We start from the raw sequence: 23,613 nt of genomic DNA, 5'->3' as shown, positions 1-23,613 counted from the left end.
TAGATCTGAGTTAATTAAATATTCTTCTGAAATACTTTGTTCTTTACATAGTTGAATGTGCTGACAACAAAATCACACAAAAATAAAAAAATGGAAATCAAATTTTTCAACCCATGGAGGCCTGGTTTTGGAGTCACACTCAAAATTAAAGTGGAAAAACACAATACAGGCTGATCCAACTTTGATGTAATGTCCTTAAAACAAGTCAAAATGAGGCTCAGTAGTGTGTGTGGCCTCCACGTGCCTGTATGACCTCCCTACAACGCCTGTGCATGCTCCTGATGAGGTGGCAGACGATCTCCTGAGGGATCTCCTCCCAGACCTGGACTAATGCATCTGCCAACTCCTGGACAGTCTGTGGTGCAATGTGACGTTGGTGGATAGAGCGAGACATGATGTCCCAGATGTGCTCAATTGGATTCAGGTCTGGGGAACGGGCGGGCTAGTCCATAGCATCAATGCCTTCGTCTTGCAAGAACTGCTGACACACTCCAGCCACATGAGGTCTAGCATTGTCTTGCATTAGGAGGAACCCAGGGCCAACCGCACCAGCATATGGTCTCACAAGGGGTCTGAGGATCTCATCTCGGTACCTAATGGCAGTCAGGCTACCTCTGGCGAGCACATGGAGGGCTGTGCGGCCCTCCAAAGAAATGCCACCCCACACCATTACTGACCCAATGCCAAAACGGTCATGCTGGAGGATGTTGCAGGCAGCAGAACGTTCTCCACGGCGTCTCCAGACTCTGTCACGTCTGTCACATGTGCTCAGTGTGAACCTGCTTTCCTCTGTGAAGAGCACAGGGCACCAGGGGCGAATTTGCCAATCTTGGTGTTCTCTGGCAAATGCCAAACATCCTGCACGGTGTTGGGCTGTAAGCACAACCCCCACCTGTGGACATCAGGCCCTCATATCACCCTCATGGAGTCTGTTTCTGACCGTTTGAGCAGACACATGCACATTTGTGGCCTGCTGGAGGTCATTTTGCAGGGCTCTGGCAGTGCTCCTCCTTCTACAAAGGCGGAGGTAGCGGTCCTGCTGCTGGGTTGTTGCCCTCCTACGGCCTCCTCCACGTCTCCTGATGTACTGGCCTGTCTCCTGGTAGCGCCTCCATGCTCTGGACACTACGCTGACAGACACAGAAAACCTTCTTGCCACAGCTCGCATTGATGTGCCATCCTGGATAAGCTGCACTACCTGAGCCACTTGTGTGGGTTGTAGACTCCGTCTCATGCTACCACTAGAGTGAAAGCACCGCCAGCATTCAAAAGTGACCAAAACATCAGCCAGGAAGCATAGGAACTGAGAAGTGGTCTGTGGTGACCACCTGCAGAACCACTCCTTTATTGGGGGTGTCTTGCTAATTGCCTATAATTTCCACCTGTTGTCTATGCCATTTGCACAACTGCATGTGAAATTGATTGTTACTCAGTGTTGCTTCCTAAGTGGACAGTTTGATTTCACAGAAGTGTGATTGACTTGGAGTTACATTGTGTTGTTTAAGTGTTCCCTTTATTTTTTTGAGCAGTGTACATTGTCAGCTACTAATTGGACCTAGATACAATCTGAACGCCTGACAAAAACATTTGGTTAATAAAAAGATAGCCCTTTTGGAAACTGCTGTCATTAGTTACCACACCAATGGACGGAGTGATCCATGTGAACAGAACATTACAATATAGGTTTACCTTATACATTAGCAAACTTCATGGATAGGCAATGTATGGTACTTCCATTATCACAACCGCAAGTGTGTTAGATTTATCTGCATAATATAACATCAGTGAAATGAAATGAATAAATTTGGACGTTTTCTATATCTGGATTCTACACACTGGAAAGCTTGTGTGATGAAAACCATAGAACTCAATCATAAGTACTTTTTTTTTTTTAAACTCGTTTTATTAAAGGAAAACAGCACAAGTATAGTACATACAAGACATTGTGATTACCCACGCAGGGGTAAATGGTAAAAAGCAAGGTTAGCATGGTTACATAAAAACAAGTGCATGCTGGAAGTCTTAGATAGAAGGTCACATAGCAATGGCTGGGGTTGTAAGTGGCTTGCAAGTACATAAGGGGCACCGTGTCAGTTACAGCACTGTAGGCGGGGCAATCCCACCAATGATAAGGTGGGAAATCAAGGAGGGTCGTCAGCTGCCGAATACATATGTCTTGTATGCAGGGTCAGCGGCGATGAACACCAATCCCCCCAGACTTTGTGGAACTTTTGTGGGCAACCTCTATGCTTATAGACAATATTCTCCATAGAGACTGCATGGTTTACTAGGGAGATCCACTGTCCTCTTGAGGGGTGTCTATCCCCCATCCAGCGCATGGCTATGGCCTTTCTGGCCAGGAACAGCGTCTCCCCAAGGAAGACCCTGTGATAATGCGGCCAGGACTCCTCGTCTATATCCCCAATATACACAGCTTGGGACATAAAGGTAACGTCACAGGGACCATGGTAGAGAGGACCTCCAACACTGAGGTCCAGAACTGACGAATGAGCTCGCAGTCCCACATCATGTGCCAAAAGTTAGAGCCATCTGCATCGCACCTGTGACACCTAGTATGAGCAAGTCTACCCATCTTGTGTAGCCTAGTTGGGGTGAGGTAGCTGCGGTGTAGGATAAACAGCTGCACCATTTTATTATTTATAGAGGGTGACACTTTAGTCGGGACTATCAAAGCCTCCTCCCAGTCTTCAGGAGACAAAGAGGGTATTGACAGCCTCCACTTATCCTCAACTGTCAGCGGGATCGCTGTCATGCAGCAGTTAAGCAAATCCGTATACAGCACTGAAACAATGCCTCTTGGCCCCTGAGACCTCAGAACCCTAAATGACGGGGTAGTTAGAAATGCTCCTTTTCGCACCCTGGAATTGCGCCTGTAATGAATGCCTCAGCTGGAGGTATCTAAAAAAAAAGAGTGCAAGGTACCTGAAATTTTTCCTGAATCTGTGAGAATAAGCGTAACTGATCACTCTCAAATATGTCTCCCAACGTCAGGACACCATGCCGTCTCCACTCAGATACCCCCTCCAACTGTGCCAAGTATGAGTATGAGATTGTCCCATATGGGGACTGCATCAGGCAGGTCTTTGTGTACATTTAACTTAGAAGCCTGCCAGACCTGGTGTGCTAGTTTGTGGAGTGGGAGGAGGCCTCTGCGCAGAGGGCCGGAGCCCTCCAGGACAGGCCATAGCGTGGATACATGCAAATGGTCATGTAGGTAGATCTCAGCATTGGGCATTGAGGCATCCGTGATCCAGCACCTCAGGAACCTCAGTTGACTCGCTATAAAGTAGAGGAAGAAGTCTGGAAGAGACGCACCTCCCTGCAGTTTCAATCTTTGCAGGACTAATAATGAGAGCTTCCTTCTGGCCTTGCCCCAAACAAATGAGGCAATTAGAGCATGAATACGCTTAAAAAATCCCCGGGGTACCGGTGTGCAAGCATGGGACAGCAGGTATAGGCCCTTAGGTAATAGCACCATTTTTACGAGATTCAATCTCCCCATGGTGGACAATGGAAGGGCTCCCCAAGTTCTCATCTTTTCTTGGAATATAGATTCTAGGGGTTCAATGTTCAGTGTATAAGAAAGATGTGGCTCTTTTGTGATTACCCCTAGGTATTTAAATCTATCAACCACAGGCAGATTGTGGCGATGCGCGGGCATGATGACCAAAGGGGCATGATGGCAGACTTAGCCCAGTTTATGTACAGACCAGAGTACCGCCCGAAACGCTCTAGGATCTCAATTGCTCTGGGAAGAGTCACCTCCGGGTCTGACATAAACAAGATCAAGTCATCTGCGTATAAACCTATTCTGTCCTCTCTACCACCCGCACTTACACCTACATATACCTGATCCTGTCTAAATCTAATGGCCAGGTGTTCTATTGCTATCGCGAATAATAAAGGCGACAGTGGGCATCCCTGTCTCGTGCCTCTGTGTAGGGGGAACTTGTCAGAGTGACTACCGTTGAGTTGGATATTAGCAGTGGGGCTCTTGTACAATGTTTCAATCCATTTGATAAATTTGGGGCCAAAGCTCCTAAGCGCGGCCATCAGGAAGGGCCATTCTGCCTTGGCAGTGTCTAGAGAGGCCAGAGCCCATCTTGCCTTCTCAGATGCACCTATCTGGGCTCTCCCAATATTGTCAGAAGTAGATCTGCCAGGCATAAAGCCCGATTGATCAGTGTGGATCACTGACGCGATCACCTTATTCAATCTATTAGCTAGAATCCTGGTCAGGATTTTATAGTCCAAGTTCAAGAGGGAAATTGGACGATAAGATCCACAGTCCAGCGGGTCCTTGTCGGGTTTCAGAATCACTACTATTATGGTGTCGTACATAGAGTCCGTCAAGGATCCGCGGGAGTGCGCGGCTCTGTACACGTTCAAAAGCTGTGGACCCAGGTTATCAACATATCTACAGTAAACCTCCACCGGGATGCCATCTGGGCCGGGCGCTTTCCCTGACAGGAGATCTGTGATAGCTTGCGTTATCTCCTCCAGTGTAATATCCTCCTCCATAAGACCTCTATCCAGGTCGCCTAGCCTAGGATGAGACACTTCACGGAGGTATATCTCTAATTCATGCCCCGAGTATGTCACAGCGGAATCATATAAGTCCCCATAGAAGTTGCGGAAGCTCTTCAGTATTTCTTCCACCGACTCCGCCACGTGCCCATCAGCATCCTTTATGCGGAGTACTGGGGGAGCCATAGTGTTGCTGCGTGCAATGTGGGCGAGCAGCTTCCCAGTCTGGTTACCTGTGTCAAACGATTAAGGAAGAAAAGTTTCCTTTTGCTCCTTTCCTCCAAATGCAACACATACCTTCTCCCTCTGGAGAGCCACTCAATTCTACGTTCCTCGGAGGAGGACTCAGTGAATGCCTTTTCGGCCTCCCTACAGCTAGCATGCAAATCATTCTCTTTACGCTGCGAGTCCCTCTTGACATAGGAAATGGACGACTTGAGGCACCCCCTGAGATATGCCTTCATGGTTTCCCAAAGTAACAAGGCATCTGTTGAGTCGCCCTGAACCTCCAGGAACATCTTTAGCTGATCTGGGATTCTGTTGTTCAAGCCGAACAGAGACAGCAAGAAAGGATGTACACGCATTTTGCATCCCTTGCCGGCGGAATCCGTCATGGGTAGCACCGCCAAAACCGATGCATGATCAGAGGGTCCCTGAGGCCCATAGCGTATCTCAACCAGATCAGTATATACCGTGGCGTTACCAAATACGTAATCTATTCTAGACAAGGCACCTCTGGCTGGGGTAAAGCAGGAGTATTCCCTTGTGTGCGGATTCCTAGCTCTATACATGTCTATCCAACCCATCTCCTGATAAATTCTAGCGAGAATCGTGCTATCCCTGCCAGGTCCACCTCTATCACCCCTGGTGCTAAATCTGTCTAAATTCTCATTCATAACCTGGTTCAAGTCCCCCATGCAGAGTAGACGAGCAGTAGGGTATTGAGCCACAAAGCCTGTAACTGCAGGAGGGAGAGAGAGGCGGGGGGGGGGGGGGGGTTATATATGTTGACAATCACATAAGGGACACTGTTGATATGTACATGTAGAAAAATATACTGTCCCCCCGGGTCCACAACCGAGTTGTGAAGCTCACACCTAAGGCTTTTATGGACCAACAGGGCGACCCCCCTGGAGTGGGAACTGCCGTATGCATTGAATAAGTGTTGGGCCCAGGGCTTCCTCAGCCTATTGCCCGTTTCCGGGGTCAGGTGGCTTTCCTGAAGACCTATGATATGTGGGTTAAAGGAGCGAATGTGGGAGAATACCACAATCCTCTTTTTAGGATCCCCCAGGCCCCTCACATTCTATGACAATAATCTCATGAAGGCCATGGGTGCGCTAGCAGTACATCATAGACATATACACTGGCCCAGATTGCACTTTCTGGGTGTCCAGGGACCAGTTCTCCATACAACAATGCCTCCCTTGCAACTATTGTGAAGTGGAGTAACCATACTTGAGGTGAGTATACTTGAGCAATTACGAACATGTTACAAAACATTAACAGTGACAACATGAAAATGTCGGAACCAAAACCGACTAACATAATGGCCAATAACTCGGGGACCTGCATAGCGTAGGTAGATGTAATGACTACACAGGTTTTGCTCCATCCCTCTTCAGCAAAGGTGTGTTAAGCTGCCGACACTGATAAATAACAGCATGTCACATAGACAAAACGTCCAGCATTGTAAGAGAAGAAAGCCCCCACACACTTAATGGGCCTCTCTTGTGGGTCCAGCAAGGCTGAATGTCACTAAGTAGATGGGCAGTAGGTAAGCAGGTAGCATATTAAAACTTGAAAAATCACTAACTTATGCAAAAAAGCAGCATCTGGCTCAAGGAGTCATCAGCCATGGCCCATTGAAAACAGGAAAGAGGAGAAAATAATACTTGCTGATAGTGTTCAATTGACGCGTCAGCGTGGACCGGAGCGTCCTGATTTCCTTGAGGCCCAGTCTTCGGCTTCTCTAGGATCACTGAAGAAGACAGTCTTGTCTCCGTCCACCACCCTGAGTCGCGCTGGGTACGCCATGGAGTACTGGAGGTTTAAGTCGCGAAGGCGGCGTTTGATCGCGAAAAATGTGGCTCTTCTCTTCTGGAGGTCAGCGGAGAAGTCCGGGAACAGGGAGACACGTGCATTTTCATGTCTGATATCTTGCTTGCTCCTGGCCTGGCTGAGGATGAGATCCCTGTCTCTCCAGTTTAGCAGTCGCGCCAGCAGGGGTCTAGGAGGAGACCCAGGTGGAGGAAACCTGGCTGGGACGTGGTGTGCCCTCTCCGCAGCATATTCTGGAAATTGTTCCTTGAACCAGGATTCTAAGAAGGTGGCGGGATCACGGCCCTCAGCTTTTTCCGGAAGGCCCAGGATCCTTACATTGTTGCGGCGGGACCTGTTTTCCAGGTCATCACATTTTTGCTGCCACTGACCCACAGAGCGCTCCAGCTCCTGCACTTTCCCCGCCATAGGTCTGGTCAAATCTTCCAGAGCAGACACGCGGTCCTCAGTGTTCTTGAGCCGGTCTCTCAGCTGCTGTACATCATAGCGGAGCAGGCTCACATCCACTCTCACCTCCTCCAGCTTCCCTGTGAGTGAGGTCTGGCACGAGGAGATCGCTACCAGCAGCTGTTCGTAGGCAGCCTTTAAGGTGAATTCAGGCTCAGCGCTGTCTTCCGCTTCCACCTGCTGAGCAGCTTGACCGCGGGTGATAGTTGCGCGGGTTAGAGTGGCGGCCGCGGCGCTATTTTGGGCCTCTGACCGGGCGAATTCTTTTAGCCGCTCGGCAGCTGCTTGTGCCTTGTTGGTACCCATGATCGGTGTGCGGGGTCTTCTCCTGCGCCCCATCCAGCTGGTCTGTGGGGGGTGGGGTAAGGGGGGGGCAGGTGTCAGATGCCAACTGATCTGATATTAATGACCTATCTTGGGCATAGACCATCCGTATCTACAGACTGGAAAACTCTTTAATTGGTAGGAATTGACTGACACGGGTTATCGCTCATTTAGGCCATACGTATCTTGTCTAATGTTTGGTACAATACAAATCAAATAAAAGAAATAACTTTATCAGATGTATAATGATTTTGGCAAAACTATATTGTAGAAACCCCAAAGGAGAGCCCTCATTTCCACATTTTAATCAGAAAGGCTCAGTATCCATGAAGTTTACTTGATATGTCATTTACGTACATCAGTGGCTGATACAAAAGTGTTTTCACACCCTGCTTACTTTTCACTTAACTTGTTAAATAGCAAATGCAACAAAGCATAGATATAATTTGTACAAACAATCATGCAGCTTCATCTAAAAACAAGCCTGTCAAGCATCTTCTCTTGGGATCCATGTTGCCTCGGGACTACAAATCATTTGTATGACGATCTGAATTGTGTGTTTCTTTGCGGTTGTTTACAGTTTTTTTTATCACTCGTTTTGAAAGCCTTAACAAGTGTGGGGATTCATTCTGGTAGTTATGACTAGCTGATGCAGTATAGAGAAAAAGTACACAGTTCTTGAATCAAACAGCGGTGTTTATTCACACATTGGTGTATAACAAAATGCAGATAACGTGCATCACAAAACGTAGGTGGGTTGGTGTTTGTTCACACACAAGGAGAGTCCATAAACAATAAAAGTCACCTTTTCTCCTGGGTGTTAATTCACACCCTGTTAGCAGTTCAGCCTCATCAAGTCCATAGGTGGCCTGTTCGCTTTTAGAGGGGCCTGAGTCCATCAGCCTGGCTCAAACCTCAAATCCCAGCACAGCCCTCAGTTCACAGCACACAGACTCCTGAGCTCCACTGTCAGAGGGAGGTAAATCCACACCTGGCAGTGCTGACTGGATTTTATGCCTGGCAAAACCCGGCCTGGAGCATGGGGAGTAGTCACCCACCCAGCACTTTGACTACTCCCAGTAAGAGCCATCCCAGACGTGCTAAATCTGACGGTGTCAATTAGCAATAGCTGCTGCTAACACATAAAATACTGGCTCTTACTTCACCAAGGCCAGGAACCTCGGTGACACATACCTTCCATCCACGACGATCCCTTGCGCCTTCCTACACAAGATCTTAAGTTGCTTAAAACTCAACTTTCCAAACAATAAAGGATACAAGGAGAAAATCAATTGAGAACAGAGAAGGACACAAACCAGTTTACTGCTGCTATGGTTACCTGCTCCACAGAGAGATGGAGTGACCTATTGCACATATTTCCATTACAATATCATTTCAATACTATTGTAAAAGGAGTCATGAAGACAAAAAAACTAAATTCATGTAATTAATTCCCCATGTTCTGTCAAAGCCAGTTTTTTTTTTTGAAAGGCCGAATAAGCTAATGGGGAACCCAAGATTGCCAGGTTACAGGTACTGCATCCTTTTCTTCCCCTGCATTCTCTTCATATTTTTCTTTAATATTAATCACAGTACGAATAATTTACAGTCCACTGATTGTGGTAATATAACAACAAGCCCAATTAGTTAAGGTTATTACAATTTACAATGGAGCCATATAATTAGAACTAGAGAAATACAATGTCATAAACAGCATAAAACACGCATAAAAATGCTGGAAGCATGCTATTGTGCAAGCTTTGGATGTACTGGAAAAGCCAGTTAAAGAGGTCCTGTCACCATAAAATGCAGTACAGGCATCATGTTACAGAGCAGGAGGAGCTGAGCAGATTGATATAGAGTTTTACAGGAAATGATTCAGTAAAACTTGTCATTTCTACATTTAAAGGAGTTGTGTCACTTCAGCAAGTGACATTTATTATGTAGAGAAAGTTAATACAAGGCACTTCCTAAAGCTTTGTGATTGTTCATATTGCTTCCTTCGCTAGCTAGATTCTTTTTTCCATCACATTATACACTGCTTGTTTCCATGGTTACGACCACCCTGCAATCCAGCTTGGACACTATAGGAGAAAGTACTGGTCTATCTGGGTGGCCGAGACAACAGGAGCACACATAGGCTGGTGCTTTTTCTTATAGTTTGCAAGAACGTTCCACCGCTGCTAAATTGCAGGGTGGTCATTACCATGGAAACGAGCAGTGTATAATGCGATTGAAAAATTAACCCAGAAAGCAAAGGAGGCAATATGGACAGTCACAATACATTAGTAAGTGCCTTGTACTAACTTTCTCTACATAATAAATGCTATTTGCTGAAATGAGACAACCCCTTTAAGTCTCTTCTTCAGTCACTGATAACACCTTTCTTGTGAACTATAAAATCAGAAATATCAGAGATTTAAATGTACATAGTTACATAGTTAATACGGTTAAAAAAAGACAAACGTCCATCAAGTTCAACCAAGGGATAGGTAGGGACGCGAATCCCAGAAGGAAGTGGGACAAAACTATACATCCATCTGCTCAGCTCCTCCTGCTCTATAATCTGCTGCCTGCATTGCTTCTGTAATGACAGGACATCTTTAACCCCTGCAATTTTCCATTTTTGCATCTTCACTTTTTACTCCCTGCCTTCCTGAAGCCATAACTGTTTTATTTTTCCATTCACACAGCTGTATGAGGGCTTGTTTTCTTGGGGGACAAGTTGTACTTTCTAATGTCAACCTTTATACTGCATACAATGCAGTGGGAAGCTGGCAAATGATTCCAAATGGGGTGGGATTGTAAAAAAAAAAAAAAGGCAATTCCGCCACAGTTTTGTAGGTTTCAGACTAGACAGTCTAAAAATGCACCAGATTCATCAAAGTGGCTGATACTGAATGATAAAATTGTTGCACCTTTAGATTGTCGGGTCTAAGTTTATGCCACCTATCATTTGGCTTTACTTTATGCTTGGATTATGTGTCAAAATTGTGCATCTTAAGCCATATCGTTAATAGCGGACCACACCTCCTTCCAGTTAAGCCACATCCCTTGATGAGTTAAATGAGTTAAAAAACTAAAGCACAATAAATGTGGTGCAAAGCATGTACACATTTTGGGTTTACAAATTTCAGCAACATTTTGGAACGTAGACCCTCAATATGTCTCTTTTTAAAAACCAAATCAAGGCTCTTAGAGGCCTGTGACCAAAAATCTTGTAGTGGGTCCACTTCACAGTAACACTCTCAATTTATCTGACCACACTGTAAGAATTACAAAATTGACGGCAAATTCCGCTAATGTCTACAGGATCCAATGAAAATGCAACATGTATATGGGCTGTCCAATGTGGCTGGGAATAGATATACTGGATTTGAAGAATTCTTTGTTCAAGGGACATCTGGCACCAAATATCTGTCACTGAACATACACATACTTGACCACCAGTGTTCTTCTAGTTGCTAGTGTAGGTATGAAGTAGATTACAAATATAGATATTACTAGATCTGCATGCCTGGGGTTGTTATCCAGCAGTCTTTAGAATATCGATAAAAAAAACTCCATCCCTCCTCATATTTTTACAAAGAATTCTGCCATCTAATGCAAGCTTCCTTCCAATGGTAAAGTTGATAGAAAGGCAATTATACTACTGATAGAATCACACAATATCATGCAGATCATGACACTAAAGGTTTGACAAAGGCTGGGACATGATCAATGATCTTAATACATTTCTTTTCTAAAATCTTCATTTCCAAAAATAGACAATAAAAAAATACCGGTAACTTTTGAGTATCTTTAAATAGCTCCAAAAGGACAAGGACAAGTAAGGTGTGCATTCTGCCATCCATTCTAAAAGTTCTAAGCTCCCTTTTACAGAACTAAAGGTACGATTTCTATGTCAGTTGTGATGATAAATTAGTTATACATTCACCATGAGAAAAAGTGAACTTAAAATATTAATTTGGCTATTAGGACATGAATATTAGCCTGCTTGGGTTTCATTATGTTAAGAGGGAATCCTTACAGGTATTCGTAATAAGATCTACCAGTCCTCAATCAAATGTGTTTTGTGCATTACAACCAAACAGAAAATGTTAAAGGGCATCTGACAGTAGATTTGTACCTATGAAACTGGCCAACCTGTTGCAGGTGCGCTTGCCAGCTGATGGCATCTGTGTTGGTTCCATGTTCATATGTGCCCACATTGCTGAGAAAAATAAGTTTTAATATATGTAAATTAGCCTCTAGGTACAGCAGGGGCATTGACACTAGAAGTAACAGCAACAACCCCGTTGCTCCTAGAGGCTCATTTGCATATACTAAAACATCGCTTTTCTCAGAAGTGCGGGCACATATCAACATGGGACCAACATAAATGCCTTCAGCTGCCAAGCGCACATGCAACAGGTCAGCCAGTTTCATAGGTACAAATCTGCTGACAGAAGGCCTTTAAAGGGGTTGGCCAGTTTTCTATATTGATGACCTATACTCAGGATAAGTCATCAATACCAGATTGGTGAGGGTCCGACTCCTGGCAACCCCCCGGATCAACTGTTTGAAGAAAACGTAGAGCTCGTGCGAACGCTGTGTTCTCTTTACAGTTTACCTGCTTGCCGTCGACACTGAGATGTTAACAGTGAGCAGGTGTACTTACAGCACATCCGTCCCCATTCACTTCAATAGGAAGGAGTACTTACACTCCATCTGCTCCTTCCCACTGAAGTGAATGGGGACGTAGGAGCTGTAATTACACCTAGGTAAACAGTGAAGAGAAGGCAGCACTCATACAAGCACTGCGTTCTCTTCAAACAGCTGATGGCATTTATTATGTAGATAAAGTTAATACAAGGCACTTACGAATGTACTGTGATTGTCCATATTGCCTCCTTTGTTGGCTTGATTCATTTTTCCATCACATTATACACTGTTCATATCCAGGGGTTACATCCATTGCTGCATCTTCCCTTTTTACTCCCTGCTGGCTGGGAAGGGAGATGCTGCGCATGCGTGCCTATGCGAACTCCCATGGTCCTGGTACCTTTTCCTATAGTGTGCAAGCATGACCACTGCTGTTGCACTACAGGGTGGTTGTAACCCATACATATGAGCAGTGTATAATGTGATGGAATAAAAGAATCAAGCCAGCAAAGGAGGCAATATGGACAATCACAATACATTAGTAAGTGCCTTGTATTAACTTCGTCTACATGATAAATGCCATTTGTTAAATGGAAAACACCTTTAATGAAAATAAATGCCCTACTTGGATTCTAATTTTGGATTGTGGTTTTGACACAGACATGTTGCTATTGCAAGGCTTTACAAATATTTGATACCATTGCTCATTATGTTAAAATTTGAGCAAAAACAGAAATGACTGTGTTCAGGATATAAAAAAAGACCCAACTGTGCTATCACTATAAGCGTATGATGGAACGCAATAGAATTCATAGCCTGCATACACTTAAGAGTCAATATGGAAAGCTGCTGAAGAGTCATTTAACAAAATTCACACAAAAATGTTCTGTTACACTTCTACATTTTTTCTTGTCTTGTAACTGTCTCTAACGAGTGAGAAAATTATTATACAAGCTATGTTAATGATAAAAGAAATGATTGGTCTTCAATAACCCTCATGATGGATACTGCATAATAAATACGATTCCTAAAGGTGAGTAATAAGAATTTGTCGATAGCTTTGCTGTAAATAGCTAAAAGCATGTAGGGTATATGGTTGACTTTGATATGATGGGGTGATTACTGGCAGTCAAGGAGAGGTCACTATCTACTTAGCATCACAAACACATGGATCACTTTTGGTTTGGATGGAGATGGCTGTAGAAGGTCAGAAGTGAGAAAAGAAAATAACTTTGAAGTGAATCCCTAGAATGAAAAGCAAAGTAAACTTCATAGGGAAGACTATACTTCAAACACTGTCTCCTGTGAGAATGGATTATTTCTGACAGAGATGGATGTAAACATGAGCTAACCAATATCTGCAATGTGATTTCTTCTTAACAAACTGATAGAACTGCATGAGCCCAATGCAGCATACACTGTATATAGCTACTATATGAACACTTTTATTATTATTACTAGGTGCAAAAATTACACACTGCCACCAAAGGTCAATAAAATATGTTGGGGGTCATTTATTATTTGAGATCGTTTTCATGTCACTTTTAAGTCTGGTTAACATTGTGTGGCTGCACCAAATTTATGAAAGGGCATTTTCATGTAAACAAGCTCATTGGAACAGCAAGTGTTGGGTCTTTAAAGATGGCACCCGCTCTGGAGTGGAGTGAGCGCTATAGCTATCGGCTACATGCGGTTTCATACAGCAGACATCCACAGCTAATTACTGTGGCATTACCGCCGATCGTGGACATTTAACCAATCAGATGCCATGGTCAAATGTGACCACGGCATATGAGAGACCAGAAACCCAGAAGCGGGCGCATCATGGGAACTCATCCTCCCAGCAGAGATCGGGGAAGGCATTCCACTGCAGGAATGAGACTGAGCCTGTACTAGGCTTCCAGGCTCATTACTTGAATGTTACGATTCAGACCAGCAGGTGGCAGCACTGAATTGTAATATAGCTATTTCTGTATAGGATAATGGAGAAGATTCCATTATCATATACATATTGCAATCTGGGGACCTAAAAAAAGTTTAAAAAAAATTAAATATATAAAAATTCAAATTAACCCCCTTTCCCCGAATCAAAATAATAATAATAATAATACTTAAACAATAAAAAAAATCATCATCATGGGCATAGCCATGTGTAAAAATGCCCATACTAAAAGGGGGTCAGAATACAGTGATGAAAATGAAAAGAAAAACATTAAAAAAAAAAAAAAAATCTGTAGTAAAACGCAAAAAACAAACAAAAAAAACCTACACATATGTTGTATCGCCATAATCGTACTGACCTGGAGAATGAAGAGCACGAGTCAGTTTTACCGCATAGGGAATGCCATAAAAACAAACCCATAAAAACTGTGCAATTTTTTTCCAATTACACCCCTAATACAATATTGCTTTATATTCTATGCAATATTAAATGGTTCCATTAGAAAGTGCAACTTGTCCTGCAAAAAGAAGCCCTCATATGGCTATGTGAACGGAAAAATAGAAAGTTATGTCTCCAGGAAGGCAGGGGACAAAAAACGAAAACACAAAAACGGAAAATCACTGAGTCAGGAAGGGGTTAATCTGTTATTAATCATGATCCAATAAAGTTATAATTGATTTCATTTACTGGTGTGCATAAAATTTTTTTTAGTCAAGCTGTGACATCACCTATTGTGCACGGTTGCTTTTGTGTTATATGTCTATATATGTCTATAGTTAATATCTCTCATTGTAAATGTGATGATAATTGACTATTGAAAAGTGATCGGTACAGACCAAGAAGAGGTGCCTAATATGAAAGTTAACCTGTCATCACAAAAGGTAATGCAGTCTGCAGGCAGAATATTATATATATTATAGAACAAGAGGAGCTGAGTATATATATATATATATATATATATATATATATATATATAAAAAAGAAAATAATGGCAGCACCGGAGGAATGACACAAGGAGGGTGCTATGTCCAGGGATGTAGCAGCTTACCCCGTCAATAGAAGATGAAACAACGGACAGCACTCCAGGTAAAAGTAAGTGGTGTTTATTCACCCATGTGGATGGCAACGTTTCAGCTCATACAAGAGCCTTTGTCAAGCCTTGACAAAGGCTCTTGTATGAGCTGAAACGTTGCCATCCACATGGGTGAATAAACACCACTTACTTTTACCTGGAGTGCTGTCCGTTGTTTCATCTCCTATATATATATATATATATATATATATATATATATATAGTAGTAACTTATACATTTCTGCCTGTGAACAGCTCTCAGTACACGGGGGAGGTGTTATCAGTGACAGACAACTATCTATGTATACACAGTTATACAGTGAATGCTACCAATCACTGATAACACCACCCCCTATGTACTGAGAGCGAGGTCTTAAGTTAGAAAAAGCAGAGATAGTTTGAGGGAGTCTTCGCCACATCTCAAAGCTGAGAGAAGCCTTATGCCACGACCTTGCAGTTCCCTTATGGAGCGCGACTGTTAAATGTCCAACAATATGTCAGTCTTTCATACTCATTTAGCTTCACTATTCCCCCCCCCCACCCCACCCCACCAAACAACTTCTTTGCTAACATAATAAAAATTACCTATTTGGAAACAAATGCCCAGCCACACATTAATCAACACTTTTAAAGATAAGATACATTAAAAGAACTTCGATCTCTCCTAGGCGACCGCAATACTAGTCACCTTACTTTCTTACATACATCCCAATTCCACCATACTTGTAAGCAATTTCTGAAGGACTACCCTGACTTGGCAGCACCATCCTGGTTGGAGCAGTACCTACTACTACCTTCTTTTCTGACAGGTCTGCTTTTCAAAATCTACTCAAGACTTCTACACAGCAAAACATCATCTAAACCTAGACATATCCTAGCCTGAGAAAAATAACTTCTCTAACTTAACTTTCTCTAAACATCATGCATTTTGAGGCACTCTCATGGTCAAAGTGCACCAAGGTTCAAGAAAATTCCTACAAGACACTGACTAGGTGGTATAGAACCTTGGACCACCTGCATAAGATTTATGTGATTTCCCAGACACCTATTGTCATTGCAATATGCACCTATGTCCCACATATAGTAGTTCTGTACATTTATTCAACCTTAGTGGAAAACAGTCTAGTCCACCTGCAGAAAAATTATGGATTGGCTCTTCACACCAACTCCCACACTTATCTTGCTCTGGTTGGCTGGTCTAAACACCATGATCTACTTACAAAGCTGATCACTGAGCCAAACTTTTAAACTCCCTCTATTGGAAATCTCGACATCCTCCCAGAATTCTGGAATGTCTTTCAAAAGTAGATATGATATGCAAAATGGGAAAGCTTCTAGGCTGGGAATTACGCAATCATATCAAATTTAAAAAACTCTAGTGTCTTTGGCTGGTCTTCTGATCCCAAAGCTTTCATCCTAAACTTAACTCACCTCCTTCAACTTTGTCTACCTTGTTACCACATGAAACATCTGAGCAATGGGATTTCCCATTTTATTCTGCATTGAAACTACACTCACCTTAAATATAAAACTTTCTAAGAGCCTTTTTCTATTTCTTTTACCAAGATGACTCACAATTGAACATTTTTCAGGCAAGCATTGTATACTTCATCTGCATATATTTGGGAATGATGGACAGGCACTGGTTCAAAGCACATAGGGGTCAGGCAATACTTGTAGTCAGGAAACATACTGAGGTCAGGGCAGGCTGAGTCAGTGCGAACCTGTGACACTAGTCTGACATCAGGGCAGACAGCAATGGGTCAATATGGTAAACAGGCAACAGTCAGGTCAGGCAGCAGCAGTCAGAATTGGTGAACAGGCAGAGGTTGATGCATGGGCAGACAAACAGAACAGCACACCTACCTAGGAACTAACAAGCTAGATAACCTAAAGCTCCGGCAACCAACCCTAGGGGAAAGTGCCTTAAAAATTCAGAGGTGACCATCCATTGGCTGGGAAAGACAGGGCAACATAACTTCAGGTTTTTTTTTTATGCATTGTTAGCTTATTTTTATTGCAATGGCAAAGGTTCTCTGAATCTACATGTCTTAGGGTACTTTCACACTAGCGCTTTTGTTTTCCGGTATTGAGTTTCGTCACAGGAGCTCAATACCGGAAAAAAACTGATCAGTTTTATCCTAATGCATTCTGAATGTAGAGCCTTCCGTTCAGGATGCATCAGGATGCATCAGTTCAGTCCCTCTTACGTTTTTTTGACGGAGAAAATAATGCTGCATGCTGCAGTTTTCTCTCCGGCCAAAAATACTGATTGCTTGCCAGAATGCCGGATGTGGCATTAATTTACATTGAAGTGTATTAAGTGTTCCGGCAAAACGGAACAGACCTTTAAAAATGCAATTTTTTTTTAGACCGGATCCGTTTTTCACACCGGAGAGACGGATCCGGTATTGCAATGCATTTGTGAGATGGATCCACATCCGGATCCATCTCACAAATGCATCAGTTTGAGTCCGGATTGCCGGAATCGTCTGCCGCAAGTGTGAAAGTAGCCTTATTTCAATAAAAAGAAATTATCAAAAAATATATATTGAACACAAAAATTTGATTGAAACAGGTCATTTCTGATGAAACATTTCCATTTAAATGTTACAAGGATCCAGAGAAAGCCTTAGAGTCTTTTATCTCCAGCCTACACACAGTGATTGACAGCTCATCCTGCATATAAAAAAGGACAAGGTAAGTTGTCAATCACTCTGTTTGTGGGGGAAATGCAGGAATTAATATAAATATACTGGAAGAGATGTATGTGGCAAATTGTAGTAAAAAATGTAGTATATGTTTTAGACATATTTTGAGCTTACCTTATAGGTATTGTGCCAAGTTTATAAGTTATCCCGTATCCACAGAATAGGGGGTAACTAGCTGATCACTGGGGGCCCGACTGCTGGGACCCCCACGATCTTAACAACGCGCACTGCCACTAAATTAATTCTCTATGGGTGCAACGGAGATAGCTGTATACAACGGCACTGCACATGCACGACTTACCACTCCATCAGTACGGAGGAGCAGGACCTCCGTTCTCTGGATTGGTGGAGGTTGTAGAAGTTGGACCCCCAGCAATCAATTTATAAACTTGACACAATAAGTATGTCAGTCAATAAATGGAGAATAGAAGTGTTGCTAACGTGCATAATTTATTCATTGAATGTATCAAACCATGTGAACAATTTTTAAACATTTGGGTGCTATTTTTGCATAATGCTGGTATCTCTAACCGTCTATCTCCCGTAAATATAATACAATTCTAAACTTCAGCTCTAGCTCTATAAAAGTGGTTGAAGTGCAAATGGTTAAATGTATAATTAAAGTGCAATATTATTTTGATCATTACAAAATAAAAGCATGCCTTTACCATTACATTGTAGACCATTATATTCTAACTTAAAAATAAAATAAAAAATATATATCCATAAATTCAAAAAGGCCAAGATGATAGTATAAGACTGCAGTAAAGGGTAGCTTAAGTAATAAAAAAACTCCCCCAGTGCCTCTAATTGTGACAAAATATTAAAAGGACATACATTAACCACTTAATCCCCAATGTTGCCAGCAATTCAGCTCTGGTCATCAACTCCAATGATTTAGCTGTATACTGCTATGTCATCACTGCAGCCTGTAAACATAAACCAGAGGTGAAGACTGCCGCTGCAGTTCTATAAACTGTGGGATTAAGGGGTGAGGACATGTTTTTTTTTATTGTATCATAATGGGGGCACGGGTGTAGTTTTCTTACAACTCAAACAACCCATTTAGGACATTAAATGTCACTAACTTTTCACTCAACTTTGCATAAGTCAATAGTAAAAGCAACAGTAAGAAACTTAGCAAAATATCATCAGAGAAAATGCCTTGTTCTACAGGTACTGGCTTTTCTAAAATGACTTTGACTCTGTAATTTATAAAAAATCTGTTTTGGTGAGACCAGAATAGCTGTCTGTTTAAGAGCAGATTACATCATCCCACAGAAGTCTATGGAGAGAGGGGGGGGGGGGAAATGAGCAAAAGCTGACTGAGACAAGACTCCACCAGAGACACCAAAGAGACTGCTGCAGCTAGGTAGAAAATCTCTCTCATCCCAGGTGCTTTACTCACGCCAATACCGGCCAGTACTTTCTGTAAGGTTGTTCATTATCTTTCTGAGTGAGAGACTGTTAGGAAGCAGATCCTCCTCAACTTTCTGGGTGTAGTGGATAGGAGCTAGCCTCCATCCACCAGATCTGGGAGAAATGCAAAAAAATAATAATCTAGGATTCATATGAGAAAAATGCCAGATGCCTGTGATATAATGGTCAGCAATAGTGTTATTATGTACATGCATTGTACTATTGATTATTGCAAAGTCTATTGAAAGGTTAAATATTCTTTGTTACACTGTCATTTTAAAGATATGCAACAACAGTATATGTTTACATACCTTTTGTGGCTATCCTCACACAGTCAATTTTTGTTTCCTGCGACAAAAGGAGAAAGAATATACTTGTTTGTGGTTTCTGAAGATCTATCATTTATGTTGGCAGCAAAACTAGTTGCTCATGCATTATAAGTGTTCTGTGCTGCATTATTATTTCTAAGACCCTAATATATTAGGAAATTCTGTAACATCACTGGTAAAACTAATACATTTTTTAAAATAAATTGAGGTACACTTTGAACTATAAGCCCTATCTCCACAGATTCCCTCCTACACTGGATTAACCAGGGAATATTAAAAGGTGTTCCCCTGGAATTAAGAAAATAAAAATACTTAAATATTACTTTATAATAAATATATTCTCAAATACCTTTCATTAGTTATAATGGCTCATTTTGCCTGGGGAGCAATGATTAGGAGAAATAAATGGTCGTCCTATTAGTACGAAGAAAACCTGTCCTAATCACACAGCAGCACAAATTACTTCACAACGCTGAGCCAAAGAACTGCCTCATCTTTCTCTCTGTTCTGTTTGCCAGGGATGATCCTGAATACCACTGATAAGATCTTCAGCTTAATCTCTGTAGGAATGGAGTTCATGAGGAGTCATGAAGGACACAGAGGACGTGGGGTGTCGGTAATGGGCAGCAGCACTTGTATGCAGTCTTCATTACCACAGACCCACATTACCACAGTCTGACCTGTCCATCCTCTCTGTACTTCATGTCTTCTCATGAATTCTATTCCCCAGAAATTTAGCTGAAGATTTATCATCTATATTCAGGATCATAATCCCTGACAAGCATAGTAGAGAGGAGGATGAGGCAGCTCTTTAGCTCAGTGTTGTGAAATAACTTGTCCTGCTGTGTGATTAGGACAGACTTTGAGAGTACTAATAAGATGGTGGCCATTGTTTTTCTCCTAATGATTGCTCCCTAGAGAAAATAAGCAATTATAACTAATGAAATGTATTTATAATATAGTAATATTTAAGTATTTTCATTTTTGCTAATTCCTAGAGAACCCCTTTAAAGATGACTGCACCATAGGTCATGCAACTGCCATGCACAATCTTTTAAGCGAAGCTGTCACATGAAAAATGCAGGAGCTGAGCTTATTAATATATAGTTTTATGATAAAAGATTCCGAACAACTTCTCACTAGTCATGTGAGCAGTCTTAATCAGTGATGGACAGCTACTTCTGTATGTAGACTCAAGCAAGCCTGTCAATCAAAGGGCAATCCTGATCCATTGGACTTCTCAGTGTAGATAGAAAAGAGCTATAAATGCATAAAATTATTTAAGCTATACTCGATATTTTCCCATTAAACTATATTTCACTCTCCCCCTGCTGTCTGCAGTTTGGACTAAATTTTCCATGTGACAGGTTTGCTTTTAACATCCTCTGATGCATACAGCTTTGGAGAGAATACATTAGGATAACACACTTCTGGGGACAGCACCCAGAATTTAACACTGGCAATGTGCAGACATACAGCAGACCGCTTTAATTAATAATGGTTTACATTGTTTGCTATAATGCTAACTGCTCCGTATGCAAAAATCCTCCCATCCCAGTTATACAAACAACCCAAACTACTCTCTGATTGATATATACTATATGTTTAATGTATCAAAAATGCTCTATTCACAACACTGTTGCAGTATCAAATCACACAATGTATACGCCAAACATTTAGGCCAGTTTTATGTAATAGTGCTGACTGACTTCTGGTGTAATAAGAAACAAACTTTGTATTGGAACATTTAGTCGACTTTTAATACAATGAAAATATTGGGCGAAACAAAATAAGGTGTACCCATGTAACCTAACCCAACGTATGCCAAAAGAGCACTCTTACATCATCAAACCCATAAAAGTCTATGGAGTGTGAACAGAGCCTAAAGGTTAAAGGGGTTGTCCAGGAATTGAATTCTTTGTTGTTCACGCCCCTTTCGGCCATACCTACTGAGGGAAACAATTGTAACTTCTCCCCGTTGCCTGGTTTCGGCTCCTTCAGTTCATTGCTGCGTTCGCTGCACTCTGCTCCCCACTTGTAAACTTCGAGAATGGCGGGTTGGGGCGGTCACATGTGCCTCAGCAGCCAATGACTGGCCATAGCACTGATGTGATCCCCCAAGTAGCAAGTCACTGGGTCAGATGTCATTAGCTACAGCAGATCACTTGACCCCCATTCATTCCAGAAGTTTAGAAAGTGGGGATCAGAGTGGTTCGAACACAGTGGTGGACCAAGGAAGCCACAACAGAGTAGAAGGGAGCAAGTAAGTATCCCTCTACAGGCAGGTAAGGGGTGAACAAAAAAAGTATTCAAATGCTGGAATCTGTTAAAGGGGTTATCTCACTTCATTAAATGGCATTTATCATGTATATAAAGTAAATACAAGGCACTTACTAATGTACTGTGATTGTTCATATTGCTTCCTTTGCTGGCTTGATCCATTTTTCCATTACATTATATACTGCTCATTTCCATGGTTACGACCACCCTGTAATCCAGTATCGGTGGCCGTGCTTGCACACTATAGGAAAAAGCATCGGCCTATGTGCGCTCCTATGGTCCTGGCCACCAGAGAGGCCAGCGCCTTTTTCTATAGTGTACAAGCATGACCACCGCTGCTGGATTACAGGGTGGTCATAACCATGGAAATGAGCAGTATATAATGCAATGGAAAAATGGATCCAGCCAGCAAAGGAGGGAATATGGTCAATCATAGTACATTAGTAAGTGCCTTGTATTAACTTTCTCTACATGATAAATGCCATTTGCTGAAGTGAGACATCCTCTAAGCTTATAACCGACCTCCATCTTTTATGAAAGTCATTGCAAATCCAGGGCTAAAACGATAAAAATTGATAAAAAACTCAGTATGTTGAGTGGTTGCAATCAAAGCTGTGTTATTTCAATAAACCTCGACATCAAAATTGCATGTCCTTGTGGCTACAAAACATCTTGAATTAGGAATATCATTGATTTTAGCTGTTCTTTTGGAAACTTGAAAATGAGCTCTGGATTCTGCACTGCATTAGTCTTACCCCATTGGCTCTGCTGGCAGCTTGATAGTAGATACTGTAGCTTTTCTGTGGTAGAAGTGGAGGGTTCCAGTACCCATTATATGTTTTATTATCACCAATTGTGAAGACAAAGGCAGATGACAAAAGATTTGGAGGAAGTTCTGCAGCAAAGTAGTACTGTGCATTCAACAATGATGCGTTCAGGTAATGTATGGGAACTGGAAAACATTTTAGCATTTCTGATGTCTTTCTGACCCGACGAGATTTCTTTTCCTCAACAATAATCTGGTAAACACTGTAAGTGAAAAAAGAAAACAACATAATTCAAACTTTTGGCTTAGAAGATAAATTCCCCAACATTAGATTAGACAGAAAGACTCAGAAGGACATTTAGCCATGTTTTCAAAACTTCATCCGACCAAACCATACCATTACTGTTTAAAGGGAGTCTGTCACCAGCATTTCACTTTTTTAACCCTTCCCACAGCTCCCTAGCATGCTTACAGTTAATTAAAACGTTACCTCTGGCATCAATCCTGAACTTATAGAAACCTCAAAAACGATCTTTATAAGATATGCAAATGAGGGCTCGCAAGTGCCCAGGGGCGGCGTTACTCTCTTAGGTGCCCTGCTTGCTCAGCCTTCTCATTGCGTCCCCCCGCCCCTTCCTACCCTCTGACCGCCCATCCTTTCCCTCTGACCGCCTTTGTACTAACTCGTTATGCTGCCGATATGCCGCGCCGGCGCACTCATTCCTTTGGCCAGCGCATGCGCACTGCGATGCCCATTCCTTGTACGGCATCACAGTAACTATTGTGCATGCGCCGGCTAACGACGCTGATTTTCGCGTCGTTAGCCGGCACATGCGCAATAGTTACTGTGATGCCGTACAAGGAATGGGCATCGCAGTGAGCATGCGCCTGCCAAAGGAATGAGTGCGCCGGCGCGGGATATCGGCAGCATAACAAGTTAGTACAAAGGTGGTCAGAGGGAAAGGATGGGCAGGCGGAGGGTAGGAAGGGGCGGGGGGACGCAATGAGAAGGCTGAGCAAGCAGGGCACCTAAGAGAGTAACGCCGCCCTGGGCACTTGCGAGCCCTCAT

At 42.6% G+C, this 23,613-nt stretch overlaps 1 protein-coding gene across 1 annotated transcript in view; it reads right to left on the bottom strand.

Annotated features, from left to right (window-relative positions):
- The window catches only part of PTPRM (protein tyrosine phosphatase receptor type M), an 855,321-nt gene that overhangs the window by 316,559 nt on the left and 515,149 nt on the right, over positions 1-23,613 (bottom strand). The window contains 2 exon segments of the mRNA XM_040434446.1: positions 19,480-19,516; positions 22,533-22,806. Of these exon segments, the coding sequence (XP_040290380.1) occupies positions 19,480-19,516; positions 22,533-22,806 (311 nt within the window).

This window comes from Bufo bufo, chromosome 5 (genome assembly GCF_905171765.1).
Source record: "Bufo bufo chromosome 5, aBufBuf1.1, whole genome shotgun sequence".
Taxonomy (NCBI): Eukaryota; Metazoa; Chordata; class Amphibia; order Anura; family Bufonidae; genus Bufo; species Bufo bufo.
This window is presented reverse-complemented; position numbering and strand designations above follow the sequence as displayed.